We start from the raw sequence: 16,856 nt of genomic DNA on the forward strand, positions 1-16,856 counted from the left end.
GCTCTGGCCAGCGCCTGGACATCAGCTTCAAGGACAGGAATCTGACAGAATGTATTTCTAACCCCCTGCCTATGCAATCACCTCAGCAGGGTAAAGATGGATGGTATTGTTGATGCAATTCCTACATCAACCCACTGAAATTTATACATGGCAGAGAAGCATTTTGGTGGGGTGCAGACCCCTGCCCTCCCGTCAGCTCAAGAAAAGGGCTTTTGGTGGACAGTGCATTTGTCTGCAGATTTCTTTGAATTAGGGAGACCCCTCAGGACTGCTGTATCCTGAGGGAACACCATGGGCCCTGACCTGTGCCTCAGCTTCCAGGACTGCTCTTGGCCAGCATCCTGACGTGGATGCAGGACAGCTGCGAGGCACTGCTGGGACCCAGCGGGACAGGACCGGCTGGCTCGTGCCCACGTAGCCCCCCTCACACAGCCAGGGCCACCCCGAACCCAGACAAAGGCTCACGTGTCAGCAGAGAGGAGCAAGGAGCACTGGGCTCCTCTCAGGGGATCTCAGCATGGTGCTCCAGTGGGAGGGGCAGGCAGGCCACCCACATTCAGGGCATCCCCTGCATCAACAGGGCGTGCATTTTGGCCTTTTCATCCCTCCACACCACAACCAGGCCTGACATCTCCTCCTCTGCAGTTTTTCCACTTAGGACGTCATCTCACGCTTGGCCAGCGCATCAGATGAGGCCGCAATCGCTTCTGATACCACCTCCATGCCAACCACATCTCCATTGTGTGCTGTTCCTCTTTCACAGGTTGACTTCCCATCAACTGACCAATCCATTGTTTCTCTCAAGGGTCACATTCCCACCAGTTCAACCATAAGGTTTCCTTTACTGTCTGTTCTTCATTATCTTGCTGACGTGCACAGCAGCAGATCAAATGTGGCAGGGCCTTAGACACGACTTGGCTCCTGACACACAGGCTCCTTGTGCCACTGCTGGCCTTCCGTGTGCTCAGCAGGATCTGTACCTGCACAGTGTTGTGGAACTGCACCTTCAGCACAGGGACCGTGCCAGCCTGAGCTGCCCTCGTTCCTCTGGGTCTGTGCACAAAACACGGCGTGGCAGAGAGCGGCAGCAGGGGCCTGTGTGTCCCAGGGCCCCGGATTTGTTCTGCTGCAGCTCCACAGCGATGCAGGCAAAGTGAAGAAGCCAAACTGTTTATTCATGGAAGGCGAAGCAAAGGAGTGAGCAGGGTGGGGAAAAGGGGAAGGGCAGGATCTGAGGACTAGAGGGAAAGAGCCCTGAACAGGGAGGGAGAATGGAGGGAAAAAGAAGGGATGGGCAGAGTCTGAGGGCTGGAGGGAGGGAGCTATCTATAAGCAAGGAGAGGGCTGGAGCCATGCAAGTTTCCCACAGGCTCAGCTGTGCCAATCATCAGCTGTGCCTGGAGCTCCAGCTGGTCTCTTCTGGTCTCAAGGCAGTCTCATCTTCCATGGCATTTGCAGGTCTTCAACAAACTCTGGTTCTTCTGAGCCCGTTCTGCAGCTCTCCCACTGACTATCTGTTGAACTAACATGTATGCCTGGGAAGGGCTGTCATCTCTCCTCAGGGCTTGAAGGGCTGGAAGGGAGAGGAACAGAGCCACGGTCAGAGCCTGGATCGGTGGGAATCCTAGGAGACCGTCCTGCCAGGGCCATCCCACCCAGCTCTGGCCATGGCCACAAGAGAGGGGGTATCAAGTGGATCAGCTGGCCACGAATCCCCCCCCCCCCTTCTAGGCCATTCCCACTGACTAAGAAGATACCTTTGGGCAACTCAAAAGATTTCAAGAGAGTTTCTAATGCTCTCCCAAAAAGATTGGGTGACTTCGTGAAACCTTGCGGTAGCACCGTCCACCCAAGCTGTTCCCTTCTACCTGTATCCGAATCTTCCCACTCAAAGGCAAAATAATCTCTACTGCCCTCATCCAAAGGGCAAGTCCAAAAGGCATCTTTCAAATCCACTACACTGTACCACGTGTAATTAGGGGGCAATTGACTCAACAAAGGATATGGGTTAGCTACTATGGGAAAAGGAGGAATACTTCTTTGATTTATTGCCCTTAAATCTTGAACCAGTCTGTAGCTCCCGTCAGATTTCTTTACCGGTAAAATGGGAGTATTATGGGGTGGCATGCAAGGTTCTAATATTCCTTGCCGTATTAAATTTTCATTTACTTGTTTTAATCCCCTCCGGCCCTCCAGAGATATTGAATATTGCTTCCCTCAGATTGGTATTTCTGGATTTTGTATTTAAATTGAATGGGCGGAATGTTCAACCTCCCTACTTCACCTGAATGCCAAAAGGTATTATTAATTTCCAGATTATCCTCTTAATTTAAAGAATAGATTTTGAGTTTTCCTTCACAGGGGTTTATCTGTATTCCCAAGGCTATTGTTAAATCTCTGCCCAACAAATTATTCTCAGCCTCTGGTAGCAACAATAAGTCACTCACTCCAAATCTCTCATCTGTCTCTATTTGCACCCCTTTAAATACAGGAAGTGGAAAAGCCTCTCCCTTAACTCCAATTACTGGAATTTTCTCCTGACTTATCTTACATCCCTGTGGTAGTTTCCTTACTGTTGACCTAGAATCTCCCATGTCCACTAAAAATATAATTTCTTCACTATGGGGACCTATTTTTAACTTTATCAAGGGCTCTTCTGGTTGTGTTTCAGTCCCCTTCATTTAATAGAGCCCCTGACCACCCTAATCTTCCTGAAAATTTTCCTCATCTTGCTGCTTTTTCCTACAACATTTTGTAGGTGTCCCTTTTTATGACAATAAAAACAGGTGGGTCCTGTACACATAAAGGCAGGGCAAGAATTTTGGAAGTGTCCCTTCTTATGGCAGAAAAAGCACGTGGGTCCTGGGTTTCTAAAAAGAGGACCTGACATCTGCTGTTTGTTCTTTCCTGAGGGTTTTTCTCTATTCAAAGCTGCCTGCATTTCTTTAACTGCTGCCACCAAGACTCTTGCATCTGCCCTCTGCTTCTCCTCATCCCTCTTTACATACACCTTTTGTGCTTCTCTCAGGAACTCCTGAAGCCCCCTGTCCCGCCAATCTTCTCGTTTCTCCAGCTTCTTTCTGATGTCTCCCCAAGATTTCGCCACAAACCGAGGTTTGAAAAGAACCTGCCCAGCTGCAGAATCAGCATCTATACCTGAATATAATTGCAAGTCCTCCTTTCATCTCTCTAACCATGCTGCCGGGGACTCATCCTTTCTTTGATGCTCACTCAAAGCTTTTCCCATATTTTGTCCCCTGGGCACTGCCTCCCAAATTCCTCGAATAATTGTCCACTGAAGATCACTCATATTCTGCTTATGCCCCACATCCTGATTATTCCAATTTGGATCCTGCACAGGCCATTTCTGATCACCCCGCTCTGGTCCCTGATGTTCTCTGTCCCAAATCCGCATCCCTGCCTGTCAGATCATCTCTCTTTCTTCTCTGGTAAACAAAATTCCTAGGATAGACTGCAACTCCACCCGGGTATATGTGTTTGGTGCCAAAACCTCATCCAACTATTTTGCCACTCCAACGGGGTCCTCTGCATCTCGCCCATCTCCTTCTTAGACTCCCTGACATCCCCTGTATTTATGGGAGCACTCACATAACTAATAGGTGGTCCCTGTCCTGCATTTGCCATTGGAACGCCTCTATGTGGGTAATAATCGATTTTCCCTTTCTTCCCCCTCATCTCCATCATTCTCCTCCCCTTGCCTCCCCCTGCCTCTGGTGCTGTGTGCCACTGGTTCCTCTTGAATAAGAGGTGCCTTTGGATTCACAGGGGGACCCTCAGGGACTTGAGGCTGAGCTAGCTGCTTAGGTTGTCCATAGGGGGGTGGGAGATGATTCAATAGGTCTCACAGCTCCTGCCTGTTCCATTTGACCGCTTGCTCTTTGCTTAATAAAGGATACAACGGGTAACCCTTACCTTCTTGCTTCTGAACAACAAACCCACTTCTCCCCTCAGGGATCTGTAAGGCAGCATACTCACTCTCTTCCTGATTAACAGGCTCTTTGGAATTCACATATATATTTAGAGCCTGGAAAATCCAATCCTCAAATGATCCAAATTTAGGCCAATAGAAATTATTTTTCTGGATCATTTCCTTTGTCTATTCAAACATACAATACTTAATCATTTTCTGCTGACTTTTTCCCCTTTGGGATTCTCATTCATCTTAAAACTGTATCATCATCCCCAGCAGGCTGTCTTGAGGAATGCTCTCTTCTTGAGAATTTCCTTCACTGTCCTCAGATCCTCCAAATTCCTGCGAATTTTTCACACAATCCGCAGCCCCTGGGTTTAGGCACTTACTTTTTCCCTGACTTATCCCTTGCGGCACCAAACTCCAGTAGCAGGAGAATCTTGGTTTCTCACACTCACCCCGTGGTTCCACTGCCTCACTTACTCCTCTGTCACACTACCTTCTCAAACTACTTGTTCTACATCTATTTATTTTTCTCTCTTTCTCAATCTATTTCCACTTCTCTTTTTTAATTTTCTCCTTCTTTCTCAATCTATTTCTACCTTCCTTTCTTCATTTATTTTACACTTTTCTGGTTACCTCTTCTCACTATTTCATCACATACTAAACCTCTAGCTATCAACTCTTCAAAGGAAATTGAACTAATTCAATCACTCTTCTTCTTAGTCTCCTTACTGAGTCACTCTCTGCTGCTCAAGGACCTTCCCACAGGTTCTTGGACCAGGGACTCCCTTCCTTCCTTGGTCAATCCCTCCCAGGGCCTCCCTTGTTCACTCCTTCTTGCTTTCTTCCTTTCTCGGCCGGTCTCCTGGCGGAGATCTCGCAAACGCGGTACCGGCAGCTCCCACTCACTTTGGGGGTCCAAGGCTGCCCAGCCCCCGTCTCAGATACTCCACACACACTCACACATGCACACAGCAGCCCTCCAGACCCAAAACCTCGTGATACTCACAGCCTCCTTTCCTCACGAGGGTCTTGGTGCACAAAGAAGTTTTATATGGCTACTCCCTTTCTCCTCTAAGCTGCCACTCTGATAGGAGCCTCATTTGCGCGCTCATAATAACTAATTTGCTTATGTGTTATTGTAATTAAGGCTCTCTTTTCCAAGGGAGACTGGTCTAGTCTCAGGACCACTTAAAAGTCTGGTGGTGGGGAGCTCCTTTCCCGAGGGCTATCCATCTCCCCGGGACTTGGAGAGCCTTCCTGGGTGTCGGCACCAAAATTGTTGTATTTGCCTTTCTTCAGCCCCTCTGGGCTCAGAGTTGCTGCTCTTCTGGCTCAATCCTGCCTAAAGCCAGAGAGCTCGGCCTCCCCCACGGCAACAGGAACAAGACTCGGCAAGCAGGCACTGGAGCTCAGTGCCTAAGGCTGAGGGGCCGCGGGCTCCAGTCTCGAGCACAGGGAGGGCACACGCCCAGCCCCACAACTCCTGGCCTCACAGCCCTGAAAGGCCGGGACCAGGGTTCCACACCTGATGCCAGGGGTTCCCTCCAAACGCCCACTGAGGAAGCGTCAGAGCAGCCGGCTGTCAGGAACAAGGCGGCTGCCAGGGGGCTGCTCATGGCCTCTCACACCCAATTGCTCAGGGCTTCCCAGTGCCCCAGCCCCTCAGGCTCTCCCCCAGCCCGGCCAAGCTGCCTGGCAGCAGCGCCGCAGCCCCACAGGAGCTCCAGAGGAGCCCCAGCCAGAGGCACCTGGGAGCCCTCAGCAATGCAGCCAGCAGCACACGGCCAGGAGGACACGGATGGCGCTTCCTGCCTGCCACAGGCCTTGTGGCCATCTCCAGGCACCGCTCCAGCAGGGATCCCCGCAGCTCCGGCCCTGCCCACCCGCTCTGCTGGCAGCACAAAGGCTTCAGCAGAACCACCACAGGCCAAGGGGCTTCTGGCCATTGTCCCTGCAGCACTGCACGCCTGGGCAGCTGGCTGAGTGCAAGCACCATTTTCCCCCTCCTACCCTATCCCCTACGGACCCTGGGCAGCAAAAGAGAAATCCTGGAGTATTTGTATTATAACACATTCTATATTTACATAGAAAAAAAAAATAAAAAGGAGAACATTCTAAAAGAAAAACAAAATTCCTGAGTACTCAGGTGGCTGCACCAAAAAGAGCCTCTGGGATCAATTGTCCACAGAGCTCCAGCAGCTCTGCCTGCTGAGATGTTACAGATGAGGCTGAGCCTTCCACACCCTGTGCAGCTGATCTTGCAGTCTCTGGAACTTGGATATCGGAGCCCGCTCTGCTGCCTTGAGAATGCACAATGTTTCAATTGCCACACTTTGCATGGCAATACTGATGTCCTCTGTCATTTCTTCAAGGGCTGCAAGAGAAAGAAACAGAGCCACGGTCAGAAGCTGGACCTGCAGGGATGCGAGCAGAGCCCCCTGCCAGGGCCATCCCAGCCGGCTCTTGCCATGGCCAGGAGGGAGCAGGGACCAAGGGGATCAGCCTGAAGCTGCTGGCTATGGATCCTCCACGTGGCCCTGAAATCTGTGTGTGCTCTGCCCAAACCAGCCGGGCAGTGATTGCAGCACCCCGTGCCAGTCCCTGCTGTCAGCCCGCTGCCCTCATTCACCAGTGTAGATCATCAGGAGCTCTCCTGGCTGCCCCCTCAGGAGCCGCCCGGCCACCCCTGTGAACACAGAGCCTGTCAGGGCGGCAGCGGCACAGCTCCCTGCCAGCGGCGCTGCCAGCGCTGCGGCCACACGCCCTGCTGGCCCGGCAGGGCTCAGCCCGGGCTCTTGCCGCACGCTGCCGCCCAAGGGCACGGCTGCCAGAGGGCGGCAGCAGCGCCCGGGCCAGGCGGGGCTCCACGGCGCCGGGCCCGGATGGCGCTGCCGGGGCAGCGGGCGGGGCTGGGGCCGAGCTGCGGCGGGCCGGGGAGGGAGCCCGGCCTCGGGGCTCACCCATGAACCTGATGGCCGCCTCTCGCAGGGGCTCCTGGGGGCTCTCCAGGTAGCGCAGGGCCCGGCGCAGCTGCTCGGCCGCTCGGCTCGTGTCCTCTGCCAGCTGCAGAGAGCGGCAGCAGGGAAGGCTTGGCGCGGGCTCAGCCCCTGTGGCGGGCGCTCCCTGCGCCCAGCCCCGGCCTCCCCTGCCCGCACAGCCCTGAGGCGCGGCCAGCAGCCGCTGGCGCCGGGCTCCGCAGGGGGCAGAGGGCCGGCTGCTGCCCGGGGAGCCGCGGGGCCGCCCCGCAGCACTGGGGCTCCATCGGGAGTCTCATTCCAGAATGAATTTGTGGTAGACTAAAGCCCCTCACTCCCCATGTCGAATAAATTAAATTCCTGCCCCATAGGCCTTATACTACGCAGTACTGTTTGCTTTGATTAATTTCTGGGCATCATTACGCAATGGATTTCAGTAGCATCATCCCAGGAAAGCTTTTGGTCCAGCCCTGCATCCCTATTTCAGACTGTACAGAAATTTTGTGGACTTGTTCCCACTCTACCTGGAATCTTCCAGCACTGCAGATGTTCAGCTCTTACAGCCCTACATGGGAGAGACATTAATTCATCCAGGAAATGTTTCCAAAGGCTTTGTGGGCAATCCTTGCTTGGTTTCGGTAGTGAAATTTGTATCCTGGTAATGTTGGAACTCATTGACTTTTTCAGCATGTGTTTGCTGATGTTTGCATCTGGAAATGGAGAAGAGATTGTTGGAAGCTTGATATATTGCAATGCCTCGACTTCCCTGTTTGTGGCTCCCCAGTGCCGTGCTTAGCAGGCACCCAGTTGTGTTTGGACATGAGCTACCACTGTCAGACACGCAGCAGCTGGAGCATTGAACATCAAAGACTGAGCTGACGTTTTTCCCAGAACACAAGGAAACATGGCAGTGCCTCTGTATAATCTGACTGTCCTGTGAAATTCAGCAGCTGGTGGTGTTCAGGTGCTGCTGCTGCTGTTATAGATACACAGTACAATACTGGCCTTTTCAAATGTTGAAATGGATTCTATATGTGTGGTGTTAAAAGAACTTTGCTATAAAGATCTTGTTTTCATTTCTGTTGTTAACTAAAACTTAGAAACAGCTGATGTAGTATGCTTGTGTTAAAATGCCTGCTTGCATGGGATACCATCCAATGAACATGTGATGAGGACACCTGCTACAGATATGTCAACTATCAGCACTCACGGTCTGAAGAAAATGTGGTCCAAAACCTGTCACCGTTGAGTCAGGAACCGAAGTGAAGTGACACATTAACTCTCTTCAGCAGGTTAATGCTGAGTTTATTAGAAAGCCATTCCTTTTTATACACTGTTCCGATACAGCTGGACCTGACTGGTCATTTAATCAACACCCCGTCACCACTGGCTAATTAAGAAGATGCCCTTTGGTAAACATCTTATCAGAAAACAACTGTTCAAAACACCAACCGCAAGATTGTTTTCATTCTTTCTCTCAGCCTTTTCAAAACTCCCCAGAACAATTCCTGGGAATGTTTATGTGGCCTTCTCACTGACCAGGCTGTCAGTATCCACAAAAGCCCGTAAATGGAGGTGATGATAAGAAAGGACTAAAAGCACAAACAAGGAATACGCATGCTCTAAAAAGGCAGACATGAGGAGGAGCCATGCTAAACAGTTCTTGAAACATGGAAACTGGTTTGGAGAAAAGTTCAACATGCATAATTGTTTGTGAATATGTAACAGGCAGATGCAATAGAAATGGTATACAAAGAGTGTTTTCAAAATAGCTGGGATAGTCTAGGCTGAATGGCAAAAGGCATCCAGTCAAAAATATTTGCTTTATTCTCTCCTATTGTACTTTATTACATTTTCTAATTTTTTTACAGGAGAGTGAACCTTGTTTTTCACACTGCAATCCCTTCTATGAAAAAAATCATGACTAACAGCCTCTGCCTTCTCCCAGACACCAAGTGTTGCAGCAGTGCTCCAGGCGCTCCTGCCAACAGCCCCTGCAGGGAGGAGCACAGCTCCCAGTGCACGTGGGCTTTGGCTCCCTGTGGCACAGAAGCCCCCTGGGGCACACGTCTCTGGGGCAGGAGAGGGGCAGCAGCGCTGCCAGGGCTCGGGGGGTGGCAGCTCTGCTTGGGCGGGGACTCTGCCACACCTGCTGATGGCAGCGCTGCCCAGGCCCCAGGGCTCAGAGCACCATTGGTGCCCTGGCCCACACGTTCCCTGTGCCTGTCACAGCCGCGGGTTTAGGATGGCCAGCAGCCAGGACGTGTCCCAAGGAGGCCGTGCCAGCTTCCATGGAAGGCCCCGTGCCCTTGCCAGCGCGGCTGCCTCGGCAGCCCTGGGGGCTCCTTCTGCTGCCCTGAGCCCGCAGAGCAGGGCAGCGTTTGCTGATGGGCTGAGCCCTTCCTAAAGATCCTGTCGGGCTGCCTTAGACACTTGGGGCCAGGGATTCCTTCCAACCTGGGCCACTGTGGGTGGGCTGGGGACGGCCCCAGGGCAGGTGTCAGTGTGTGCAAGGTTCCTTTGTGACACGCTGCAGCACGGTCACGGTGGCATGGAATGGAGGAGTGTGTCCTTTGTGACACGTGGTGACATAGGAGCTGGCAGTGACAAGAGCACGGCACAGCGCACAGAGCAGGCGACGGGACAGGACGGGACAGAGCGGTGCTGTGAGGAGCCCCCGCACAGCGCACTCGTTTGTGTCCCACCCGGAGCTTTTTCCAGACGCTGTTCCTGCAGCTGGCCTTGCGGCCAGACTGTGGCATTTGGTGACTCGGATCTTTTCCAAGACATCTATCCCTGTGGCCTGTGCACTCCAGGCCAGACCGCGGGATTTGGTGACCTGAATCGTTGTTGAGGAGTCTCCTGTGATTTTGGCAGGAGTCCTCAAGACCAAAGTGCAGGTCTTGCTGCTTGCTGTCCTGCTGCCTTCCTGAGGCTTCTCTCTTGCTGGTGCTTTCAGCAACTGCAAGACTTGTTGACTTGGCAATATCCTGAGGAACCTCTATTTAAGGTGCCCTCTAGGCCAGACTCTGACATGGCAGGCAGATTCCTTGGCTTGTTCAAAGTGCTCAGGGGGAAAAAAAACAAAGGCCCTGGAGCTGCCCCAGCAGAACAGCCTGAAGAGCCGGAGCAGATCCAGACACTGCAGGATGGTGAGTGTCAGAGCTGCGCCACAGGGCTGATGGCTGCAGCCAGTGTGGGCCCATCCCATCCCATCCCATGGCATGCCATCCCATGGCATCCCATCCCATGGCATCCCATCCCATCCCATCCCATCCCATCCCATCCCATCCCATCCCATCCCATCCCATCCCATCCCATCCCATCCCATCCCATCCCATCCCCTGGGGACATGCCCATGGACAGGACGGAAGAGGGCCCAGGCAGACACCCCGCAGTGGCCGTGCTCCATCCCCCTGGGGCATCCCGGGGCTGTCCCTGCCTGGGGAGCGCAGGGCTGGGCTGTGTTCTCCGGCCTCTCCCGCAGCCCCTCAGCTCTGGCTGTGCTCGCTCTTTGCCAGATGCAGCCGTGGAGCGCACACAAGAGCAGCAATCCAGCCGTGGCCGCTTCCACAGAACCCTGAAGGTACCTGCAGCCATCCCATCCATGGGCTGGGCCTGCTGTCCCTGCTCAGCCGAGCACTACGCTTGGAGAATGCCATGCAGCATCTCTGGCTTCCCTGTCCTGCAGATGTTCCGGAAGTTTCTGCGAATTCAGCGCAGAGAGACCGGGACCAGTGCAGCTGAGGGCCCAGCCGAGCCTGACTCGGGGCTGACCGAGCTCCAGGCAGAGCCTGATGTCAGCCTGGATTCAGCTGAGCACTTTCAAGACTCTGACACCATAATGAATGAGGACACAGCAAACGGAGACAAGGCAGTGACTGAGGACGTGGCCATGACAAATGCCAACACTGGAGAGACTGAAGCCACCGCAAATCCTGACACCACGCCCACTCCAACTCTGATCGAGGAATTAATACCAGAGTATTTCAGGGACCCTTGTTTTTCGTCTCAGGATCAGCTAAGCAGGCTGGGATCAGGCCTGGAGGCCTCCCAGGACTTTGTGCCCCCTCAAGCCGTGATCACTGGGGCCCCTCAGCCTTTGAGGCCAGCACAGTGTGGCGGGAAGGGAAGCTGGGGAAGTTGCTCCCTTGAAGAGCGCTCCAAGTTTCCCCCAGGTGTCCTCCAGGTGCCAGCCATTGTAAGGAACATCCACCAGAGGCTGGTGTCCCATGACACTGTGGATGCCAGGCTGAAAATTGACATTGTGAGGCTGGCTGAAGAACATCCTGTTGATGTGGTGCTGACCCTCCTGCGCTGTGCCCCAACGTGTGACAGGTACGGGGCCCACGTGCCTTGAGAGCTCAGGGCTCACCAGCCTTTAGGGCCCGTGGCCCATCACAGCCCGTCCAATGGGCTCTGCCAGACAGGCAGAGAGCTCCAGGACCCTCGGGCCCCTCTCTTTGCCCAGCCTGCTGCCAATGCTCCCTCCCTGCCCCTCAGGGCACTGGGGCTCTGTCACCTGTGCCCCCACAGCTGCACAGGGCATGGTACTGTGACTGAGACACCCCTGACACAGAGCCCTGATCCCACAGAGCTGCTGCAATGATGTGGAGAGCCATTGCTTCATCAAGACTAACAATGGAGAAAGTGCTGCCAACACTGGTCCGTGTAATGGAGGATTGGCCTCTGAGCAAAATGTGCACCTCCGATGGGGACAATCAGGATGTTTTTGCCCTGGCTGTGAGTTTCTGGAACTGGTCTCTTCTCAGCCCCCGGATGCCTCTCCAGCAGCTCTCCATCCTCTCCCTGCCTCAGTCACTGGGCTGAAACCTGGGCTAGGGCCAGGCTCAGGGGCCACCAGGCCCACTGCTCCCCCTGCATCTGCCCCTGGGCCCTGCCCCAAGGACACCTCGGCACTGAGCTCCGTTTTGGGCTGCTTCTCTTGCAGGCAACTCTGGTGATCTGGGTGATTGTCCAGGTGCCTCTGTACCATGAGACAAGGATTCATTCTTTCTACCCTCTGTTTACGGCTCTGCTCTTCCACGTTGTCATCACCACACAGCAGATGCCACCAGAGGAAGTTGAAAACTTCTGGAGAGCATGCCAGGAGGAAAATCGCCTTCCCTGCAGGCCCAACAGGTCCCAGTCCTCCTGTCCTTCCCATGCCCTTGTGGCCAGTACCAGTGCTCCCAGTGTGATCTGGGCTTTGCTCTGCACACAGGTTTGCAGTGCAGGCCATGAAGGCTCTGCTCTACCGACTGCAGTGTGACCAGGAGGTGATGGATATGGAGCGTAAGTGTGGCTGGGACACGCTGCTGACTGCTCACACCCAGCACTATGCCGTGGGTCTGCTGGCCAGGTGAGACCCCCTTCTCCTCCACACTGCCCTCAGCATTTCTGCCCTGTGCCCGGGTGCCCCACACAGTCCCTGTGGTCAGGGGCCAGAGGGCCTTGATGCCGAGGGACGGCCAAGGAGACTGGAAAAGGCTGGGAGAGGAGAGTTCCCCAAAGGGGCCACCTCCCACAGCGCTCACATCCCCTCCAGGGATGCTGGGGAAAGACCAGACCTCCGTGAGTCAGTCCTGGCAGAGGTTTGGTCCCCCCACCTCAGGCTCTTGGTGCCTTTTTCCCCCTTCCAGGGAGATGCGCCATGTCTTGACCTCCATGTGTTCCCATGTCGCATACCGCCTTCTCCTCGTGCTCAGCTGTGAAAAGCCAAGGTGGGATCTGCCCTTCCTGGCATTCCTTGTGGAGGTGAGCCTGGTGGCCAGCACTGCATCGCTGAGCTGCCTCCCAGCTCTCTGCCCTCTCATAGCCACAGCTGCCTGGGACGGTGCCCGTGCCCTGTGCTGCTGCCTGGGCCCAGCCCTGTGCGGTTCCGGGCTGCTGCTGGCCAGGTGCCCTGTCACTGCCTGTGCCTTTCAGGTCCTCCAGTGCCTGGACTTGAGTAAATGTGCTCACACTGTCCTGAAGATCATGTCAAGTTGCCTGCACAGCAAGTGCAGGGAGAGGCGTCGCCTGGCACTCAGAGGCCTCGTGGTGCTCAGCAAGGATCCCTCAACGGTGAGAAGGGGCAGCGGCTGAAGCTGCGCTGGGGAAAGCAGCCCCATGGGCTGGCAGGGCTTCAGCAGCTGAGGCAGCTGCTCCCAGCTCTCCTGCCTCACCTGCCCCAGTGCTTTGGGTCAGGCCTTTGGCCTGTGGGCCCTGCAGCAGCAGGCTGGGGTCGCAGTGCCCGGGCGCTGTTGGCGGTGCAGCCGTCCATGGGCTCCCAGCTCAGCCTTGTGTTCCACACAGGCCAGACCTATACGCAGCGTGTCTCGAAGACTTCTGGAGCTGCTGGGTGATGCAGATGGACAGGTGGTCAGCATGTCCCTCTCTCTGTTGAAGAAGATGCTCCAGAAAAAACATCTCATGATATCCAGCACTTCTGCCCCAAAGCTAGCTGAGGCACTCCTGCCACTCTTTGACCGTGTAAGGCTCTGTGGCCCCAGCCATGGGCACTGGCCGCTGGCCAGAAATTTTGTGCTCTCTGGATATTCAGGCCTTTGCCCAGGAGTACTGGATATGTGATGCTTAGGCCTTTTTCTCCTTCTTTCCTCCAGGACAACAGCCATCTGCAGCTGCTCTCCATTTCCCTCTTCTGCAAGGTGATGGAATTGGTAGTGGAAGAGGGTAAAAAGCCCCTGAAGAGAATTGTGAGCCAGAGCCTGCTCCCACTCTTCTTGCACTGCCATGAGGAGAACCAGCATGTGGCAGAGGTGAGGTTTTGTGTGATGCTGGTGGATCTCTGGCAGGGGGCTCGGCTGCCTCCTGCCCGGTGCCTGGTGGGCTGCAGCCTCCTCCAGGCCCTGGCACAGGGATGTGAGTCCGGTGCCCTGGGCTGTGGGGCCATCTCTGGCTCTCTGCTGCTCTCCAGGCCTCTATGAAAACGCTGTATTGTGCGGCTGGCTTCTTGGAGAAGACGGATCTCCAGAGGGTTCTGAAGACAGAGCAGTCATTGAAAATTGATGAGTGCCTGGTAAGAAGGGCCTGGAAGCCCCAGGCTCAGCCTGGAGAAGGCCCCTGAGCGCGGTGCTCAGTGTGCGGGGCTGGCAGCTGTGCCCCTGCCCGCTGCTGCACTCAGAGGCCGCGCCTCAGGGCTGTGCGGGCAGGGGAGGCCGGGGCTGGGCGCAGGGAGCGCCCGCCACAGGGGCTGAGCCCGCGCCAAGCCTTCCCTGCTGCCGCTCTCTGCAGCTGCTAGAGGACAGGAGACAAGCGAGCGAGCGCATGCAATGGGCCCTGTGGTTCCTGGATAGCCCACAGGAGTCCCTGCGAGAGGCGGCCTTCAGGATCATCGGTGAGCCATGAGGCCGGGCTCCCTCCCCGGCGCGCCGCAGCTCGGCCCCAGCCCCGCCCGCTGCCCCGGCAGCGCCATCCGGGCCCGGCGCCGTGGAGCCCCGCCTGGCCCGGGCGCTGCTGCCGCCCTCTGGCAGCCGTGCCCTTGGGCGGCAGCGTGCGGCAAGGGCCCGGGCTGAGCCCTGCCGGGCCAGCAGGGCGTGTGGCCGCAGCGCTGGCAGCGCCGCTGGCAGGGAGCTGTGCCGCTGCCGCCCTGACAGGCTCTGTGTTCACAGGGGTGGCCGCGCGCTACCTGTCGAGGAAGAGGGAAGAGCTCCAGTTCCACAGTCAGGGTGAGTGAGGGCAGCGGGCTGGTAGCGGGGCTGCCAGGGAGAGCTGCAATGCCCGGGCAGGGAGCTGCCATCCCTGTCCCGGCTGCGGTGGGCTTCGCTCCTTGTGTGCATGAGGGATGGCGTGGCCAGAGCACACAGAGCGATTGCAGGGACACTGCTGGGGGGATTCGTGGCCAGCGTCTTGTGGCTGATCCCGTGGGCCCCTCCTCTCTTCTGGCCGATAGAAGAGCTGAGTGGGACACCCTTGATGTATGTAGTGGTTTTGGTTTGCCAATTTAGGATTTCCTGGCCAATGTGCCAATTGCTGTGGTGGGTTCAGTGCTGGTTAATCAGCATTTCGCTCACTAGAATGTATTTACTCATTTCCCCTTTGGATAGGATTAAGAGAAAGCCAAAGCAGGCTCGAGCCTTTAAAAGGGTATGAAGAACAATTTATTAAGAGTAACTAAAAGAAAGAGTAATAAGAGTCAGAACAAAACCTTCGGAACACTTCTCCTCCCCCTACAACCTTTTCTTTCCCACTGACAATGTAAAGAGACCAAACCCAAATTTTGAGTCAGTTTACTACCTCTGCAATAGTCTTTTGTCTCTTTGCTTAAGGAGAGAAGTCCCTCTTATTAATGTTATGGAGACTTTTCCATAAGAAAACAGTTCTCTCGTGGCTCTCAATTTCCATGAATAGCAGCCACCCAGGGAAATGTGCAATGCTGAAATCACTCCCATTTTCCACAAGCTTTTCCCACAGCTGGGTTTATGTGGCATGTCAACTTATGGGCTACTGTTTTAAAGATGAGCTGTTCAAAAGCAAAGTTCTTGTTCTCTAAAATCATCTTCATCTCTAGCAAGAGAGATCTTCTGTTCCTGGGGGCACAGGATCTTCATCACTCTTCTCTCTGTCTCTGTTGAAACTTCTCCAAGAATCACAGCTACTTTAACATCTGCTGACTTTAGCATGGAGGTCTTTGCTCAATACCTACCATTTGAACACTTTCATCTCCCCATACCTTCATGCGTTATAGGGAAAAAACTATCATTCTCCATATACAGGAGAATTACAAGAGAATTTTGGCCTAAAACTAAAGGCATCTCCTCATCTTTCCCATCTAGGGCTTGACTTCTTCTTCACAGACCTCAGCCAGGCCTTGGCTGGGCCAGCAGTGTTACCTCTTTGTCGGCCAGAAGGGAAAAGAGAAAGTTCCCCGAGTTTCTTTTGTTTTTAAGATGTGTTTTTCACAGAGGCTTTTGTGTACAGCTTTCCAGATTATCAATTCCCAAAGGCAGCCATTGATTGGTTTCCTAGCAGACACGGAGGAAGCTGCCAGCAGCTTCTCCCAAAACATGATGTCTGGGGTGCACAAAGCAGCACACCTTGGCAGGAGGGTCTCCTAGGATTCATGCAGATGTGGGTGCTGACTGTGGCTCTCTTCTTTGTTCCAGCCATTTCAGTCCCAAGGAAAGACACTAGTCTGTCCCACTGAAACCTGAATATTCACGCCCGGTTTGCCAGAAGAGCTGAAGAATTAGGTCCATCTTCAGGATGCGGTGAACCAGTGTCCCAAGAACAGCACCAGGAGACACTGAACAGGACACCATCTCCCATTGCCGCTGGAGCTCCAGGCACAGCTGATGATTGGTACAGCTGAGCCTGTGGGAAGCTCACATGGCTTCTGGCCCTTCCCTTCCTGTAGATACCTCCCTCCCTCCAGCCCTCAGACACTGCCCATTCCCTCTTCCCCTCCCATATCACCCCTTGTTTTTGGATTTCATTAATAAACGGTTTGGCTTCTTCACTTTGCCTGCATCCCTGTGGAGCTGAAGCGCCGCAAATCCGGGGCCCTGGGACACACAGGCCCCTGCTGCCATTCTCTGCCACACCGTGTTTTGTGCACAGGAACGAGGGCAGGTCAGGCTGGCACGGTCCCTGTGCTGAAGCTGCAGTTCCACAACCCTGTGCAGTTACAGATCTTGCTGAGCACACGGAAGGCCAGCAGTGGCACAAGGAGCCTGTGAGTCAGGAGTGAAGTCGTGTCTAAGTCCTTGCCACATTTGATCCGCTGTTGTGCACGTCAGCAAGACAATGAAGAACAGACAGTGAAGGAAACCTTATGGATGAACTGGTGGGAATGTGACCCTTAGGAGACAATGGATTGGTCAATTGATGGGAAGTTAACCTGTGAAAGAGGAACAGCACCCAATGGAGCTGTGTTTGGCATGGAGGTGGCATCAGAAGCCATTGCAGCCTCTTCTCACGTGCTGACCAAGCATGAGATGACG

At 54.5% G+C, this 16,856-nt stretch overlaps 1 protein-coding gene and 2 long non-coding RNA genes across 3 annotated transcripts; 2 read left to right on the top strand and 1 right to left on the bottom strand.

The window, feature by feature from the left end:
• Positions 1–6,047: 6,047 nt before the first annotated feature.
• Positions 6,048–9,431, bottom strand: LOC135292930 (uncharacterized). The gene is made up of 3 exons (XR_010355079.1): positions 9,370–9,431; positions 7,437–7,622; positions 6,048–6,311 (listed from the first exon to the last, which is right to left on the bottom strand). It is a non-coding gene; the product is annotated as an uncharacterized LOC135292930 (long non-coding RNA).
• Positions 9,432–9,547: 116 nt separating this feature from the next.
• On the top strand, positions 9,548–14,262 carry LOC135292913 (maestro heat-like repeat-containing protein family member 6). The gene is made up of 12 exons (XM_064406970.1): positions 9,548–10,064; positions 10,434–10,498; positions 10,604–11,250; positions 11,508–11,655; positions 11,864–12,054; positions 12,137–12,274; positions 12,555–12,669; positions 12,841–12,978; positions 13,210–13,386; positions 13,518–13,673; positions 13,832–13,933; positions 14,149–14,262. The coding sequence occupies exons 1-12, from the start codon at positions 9,947–9,949 to the stop codon at positions 14,260–14,262; spliced, it is 2,109 nt and encodes a 702-aa protein (XP_064263040.1). The 5' UTR covers positions 9,548–9,946.
• Positions 14,263–14,519: 257 nt separating this feature from the next.
• LOC135292936 (uncharacterized) lies at positions 14,520–16,372 on the top strand. The gene is made up of 2 exons (XR_010355085.1): positions 14,520–14,582; positions 16,020–16,372. It is a non-coding gene; the product is annotated as an uncharacterized LOC135292936 (long non-coding RNA).
• The last annotated feature ends 484 nt before the right edge of the window (positions 16,373–16,856 follow it).

This window comes from Passer domesticus, unplaced genomic scaffold (genome assembly GCF_036417665.1).
Source record: "Passer domesticus isolate bPasDom1 unplaced genomic scaffold, bPasDom1.hap1 HAP1_SCAFFOLD_58, whole genome shotgun sequence".
NCBI lineage: Eukaryota > Metazoa > Chordata > Aves > Passeriformes > Passeridae > Passer > Passer domesticus.